The sequence below is a fragment of the Hydra vulgaris genome, chromosome 07 (assembly GCF_038396675.1).
Source record: "Hydra vulgaris chromosome 07, alternate assembly HydraT2T_AEP".
In the NCBI taxonomy this organism is placed as follows: Eukaryota; Metazoa; Cnidaria; class Hydrozoa; order Anthoathecata; family Hydridae; genus Hydra; species Hydra vulgaris.
In genome coordinates, this window is record NC_088926.1 from 39656590 (window position 1) to 39661609 (window position 5020).

General features: G+C 26.7%; 1 protein-coding gene across 1 annotated transcript; it reads right to left on the minus strand.

Annotated features, from left to right (window-relative positions):
- Nucleotides 1-3736: 3736 nt before the first annotated feature.
- LOC136082775 (uncharacterized) lies at nt 3737-4414 on the minus strand. The gene has a single exon (XM_065802199.1). The coding sequence runs from the start codon at nt 4412-4414 to the stop codon at nt 3737-3739; it is 678 nt and encodes a 225-aa protein (XP_065658271.1).
- Nucleotides 4415-5020: the final 606 nt, after the last annotated feature.

Below are 5020 nucleotides of genomic sequence, written 5' to 3' on the forward strand. Positions count from 1 at the left end.
GCCTACAATAGCATTTCCAAAAAATGTATGCTGTGTTTGCAAGAAAAATTTGAAATAATTACTCATTTAAATCAGGAAAATTTATTAAATAAAAAATCTGAATTAATTTCTAAATGTAGACACGAAAATAAATACCTCTTAAAAAATAATAAAAAACAAATGACCAAATTAAATTATCCCCATTTTTTTTTTTTTTTTTTTTTTTTGCCGTTTAAAAATATACATTCCGTAATTTACTAACAAAATATAAATATAGCAGGGGCGAGAAGAAGACTAATATGTCTTATCACCAAGCCCCTTTATAAATTCCGTAAATATAAAGTTTAATTTTAAAATAAGAAACTTCGTTAAATTTATAAAATAAACAAATGTAAAAAAGTGGTAAAATAATAAATAAAACATCTATTAATAAAAAAAAAAAAAAAAAGGTGAAGAATTAGCTAGAAGCGCTATGGGCTTAGCAAAAAACAAAAACAATAAAAATATATATATTAGGATATAAATAAATTTAACTCAGTCTTTTTCTAAGATTAATATACTTTTCATGTATTTGATTGATAAATCATAATGTAATTTCAGAAATAGTTTTGTGGTAAATCATTCTTTATTAATAGCTGTCTTAGTTTTGTCTTAAACTCATTAAGCATTGTTAGAGTTTTAAGTTCAGTTGAAAGTATTTTATTCCATGCCTTTGGTCCTCTTATTGAAATTGAAAAATCAGTTGCTGCATAATAACTTTTGGGCTGTATATATCTGTTATTTGAATATCTAGTTAGATATTTATTTTCCTTTATTTTGAATAACGGGTTAAATATTTTTGGAATGATACTTTTATTAATTTTGAACATAAAAATTAGGAGATGATAAATATTTATTTGGTAGATATTTAGTATATTTAAGTTAATAAATAAGGGTCGAGAGGGTGTATAGCGGCTTTTATTGGATATAATTCTGATAGCATGTTTTTGCATATTAAAGAGTTTTTTCAATTTATTTTAATTGGTACTACACCATGCAATGCTAGCGTAATTAAGATAGGAATGAATAAAGGAGAAATATAAGAGTTTTAAACAACTTAGATTTAAAAATGGTTTTGCCCTATATAGCATACCGATGTTCCTTGATATTTTACCTTCAATATATTTTATCTGACATCTCCAAGTTACATTTTCGTCCAGGAGTACGCCTAGAATTTTTAATGATACCTCTCTTTTTATTTCATAATTGTTAATACAAAGATTTGGAAGTTTTAATGGAATTTTGTCTCTTTCATGATAGCGACGGAAAAAAGTATATTTTGTTTTTATTACATTTAGAGATAATTTGTTTGCTCTAAACCATTTAGAAAGATATTGAAGTTCTACAGTTTTAAATAAGATTTTTATGTCATTGTGAGCATAAAATAGATTAGTATCATCTGCAAACAAGATTGAGTCTAATATATTACAAGACTTACTTAAGTCGTTGATATATATTAGAAATAAGAGCGGTCCTAATATAGAGCCTTGAGGTACTCCACAAGTTATATTCATATTGTTAGTTTTACTGCAATTATGAGAAATGTATTGCTGTCTATTTGACAGGTAGCTTTTAAACCATTTAAAGTTCGAGTGTTTAATACCATAGTTTTTTAGTTTGGTTAATAAAATATTATGATTTACAGTGTCAAAAGCCTTACTGAGATCAATAAACACGCCTAAAGTATATTTATTTTCATCAAAAGATTTCAAAATATCGTGAACAAGATAGGCAATTGCCTGATCAGTGGAGTGACCGTTTTTGAATCCGAATTGTTTATTATAAAGGATGTTATTAATATCTAAGAAATGGTACAATCTTTTATACATAATATGTTCTAGTATTTTTAAAAAACATGGTAGTATTGAAATAGGCCTGTAATTTGAGACACAAGTTGCATCTCCAGATTTTAGAACTGGTATCGCCCTGGCCACTTTTAGTTTGTCAGGAAAGATACCTTGTTCTAAAGAAAGACTGAAAATGTGCAAAAGCGGAGTTTTTAAATAAAATATTGATTTAATTATTATATTGCTACTTACATCATCAACTCCATTACCTTTATTTGATTTTAATAAATTTACAGCATCAAGTAGTTCTTGTTCAGATAACTTATTATTTTCCATGAGATCATTATTAGAGGTCAAATATGACTCGAAGCTAGTTTTGCTGTTTTTTACTTTGGAAGCCAAACTCGGGCCTGTATTAACAAACTCATGATTGAAAGAATTAGAAATTAACGTTTCATTAGTAATTTCACAATTATTTATAATGAGTTTTTTGGGAAGTTCATTAGCGCTTATGTTTTTTTTTCCTATCACCTCTTTCATTATGCGCCACATTTTTTGTGCATCATTTTTGCAGTGATGTAATTGGTTGGTATAATACTGTTTTTTTCGAATACTTTATAACTGTCTCGAAAAGACGTTTGCAATTTTTATATTTTGTTTCATTTTTATAAGTTCTTTTTTTTATAAATTTTTCGTACAAACGTTTTTTTTTTTGTGATGACTTTATTATTCCCGCCGTTTACAGGGATTCTGATGGGATTTGGTTTTGATTAATTTACTAATAATTGGGAAAGCTTCATTATAGTGGTCTTGAAATATGCAATGAAAAATATTATAAGCTTCCTGAGCATTTTTAGTTTTTAAAATAGTTTCCCAGTTTGTTGTGGATAACAGATTCATAAAAGTCATAGTGGATGTATCATTAATTATTCGCTTTTTAATTTCTTTTTTTTCTGATATTTTATTGATGCTTTTTTGTGAAATTATAAAAACCGGAAAGTGGTCTGATATATCAGTGACAAAAATTCCAGTCTTAACTTTTATGTTTTTGAAATTGTTTATTATGATTTGATCGATCAGTGTAGCACTATTTTTTGTTATGCGAGTTGGTTTATTAATTGTTGGAATAAAACCATTTTGAAATATAATATTAGTAAGATTTCTGACGTTTTTATTATTTTTATAATCGAGAAAATCTAAATTGAGATCGCCTACACAATAAATTAGCTTGCCATAAGTATCTTTTTTTGTGACTAAACCTTTAAAGTGTTTGCTAAATGCTTTTATATTACCTGAAGGCGGTTTATATATGACGTGCAGAATTACGTTTTTGCTGGCATCGTTTAAGACCTCAACGTTTAGTAACTCAAAATCCTTTGTTATTGAGCACATTTCTTTACGCAGTTTAAAATCTAAAGAGTTATGTATGAAAATGCACACTCCACCTCCTATTTTTTCAGATCCTTTTATTTGATGAACAACTTTATAATTATTAAGTTGAAAGTTAGAGTTATTTTCGATTTCTTTATTCCTGCACCATGTTTCTGTTAGACATATAATTTGAAATTTTATTTTAACGCTAAACAAAAATTCTTTAAATTTATTAAAGTTTTTTTGTATACTCCTTATACTTAGATGCAGAATGGATAGTGCATTAACATCAATGTTGCCAATGAGCGTTGAAATGTTCGAGTTGTAATAATAAGAGCTTATATTTTCCTCTCCATCCCCTTCTTTAAAAAAACTAATGTTTAATTCAGGGTTATTTTCGAAAAGTATATTTTTGTTTCTTAGGAAAGCTTTAAGTTTATTTATGTCATTATTATTGCCATTATTATTGGATGTGTAATTTTTTGCATTAAAATTAGATAATAAATTAGTTTCCATTTTAAAATAAGAATTTAAACAATAAAATAACAAATAAAAAAAATTTACTTTTCTTTGGGAGTCCATTCGCGAATGATTAGTTTATCGTACGATATAACCGCATATTTTCCGCCTTCTCGTTCTTTTTTCAGTTGTTCTCGAAGCTTGTTTCTTATAATTGTAGTTTCGGCGCAGTAGTCTTCGTTTATGTAAATATTTTTTCCTTTTAAATTTTTCGCCTGTTTTAAAATTTCTACTTTGTCTTTATAGTTTAGTAGCTTAACAACTATTGGGCGAGTTTTGTGTGTGTTTCTCAATCCTGTCCTGTGAGCCCTCTCGATTTGTATACTTTTTAAACCAAGTGTATCTTCAAACATCTTTTGTACCTTAGGTTCGCTTACACTCCAATTTTCGTTTTCGCTTTCTTTCAGGCCTTCTATTCTGAGGTTGTTCCTTCGTGAACGATCTTCGATTTCTCTAAGCTTATTCTTTATTTTTAGTATTTCGCTATTGTCTTTAATTTTATTGCTTAACTCTTTTGTTTTTTTCTTTACAACTTCAAATTTATTCGAAATAATCTCATCGTTAGTTTGGATAGATTTCATAATATCACTGCAATCAGATACAAGTGATATAACTTTTTTATTCGTTTCATCTAAATCCATTGCAATGTTATTAATTTTATATGAGTTTTCCCTTACGACCTTTTCATTCATATCTAGCCGCTCAGTAAGAATTTTCATATTTGCTGCAGTTATAGATATGAATACTTTTTCGTGATCTTTCAAAAGCTTTTCTCGTTTCTTCTAAAATATCTTTTTTTTGTTTCTCTAGTAAATCTGAAATCATCTTAATATCCATTTTAATTTAATTTTTTATTTTTTTATTTTTGAAGCAATAAAAACACGTCTGTTCACCACGATGTTCGGGATGATATGAAATATAAACTGTTACTATTTTCTGTTTTACTGTGATTTATTTTAATAAAAACTAAATTCAAAACAAAACTACTAAAAACAAATACAAAATCACAATCTGTCTTTAAAAAACATTCCAAAGAAATTTATTTAATAATTACTTTCTGTAACTTCCCGTTAAAAAAATTAATATAGTAACTAAAAAAAAAAAAAAATATTTTTATAATAATTTATAAATTCCTGTAAAATATATTTTTCTTTAAATTGAATTTTTTTTGAGATATAGTAACTTTTCCTGATGATCCAGCAATGGTGAAACTTTGTTAAAGAAAAAAGTTGAAGAAAAAAGTTAGATAGGTGTTTTTTACTAATTTATTATTGCTCTGTTCTTTAAGAACATTGAGCACATTTGTAATATACACTAACATAATT

Coding starts and splice junctions, on each gene's coding strand:
- LOC136082775 (XM_065802199.1), bottom strand. CDS start 4,414: ATGAAAATTCTTACTGAGCGGCTAGATATGAATGAAAAGGTCGTAAGG.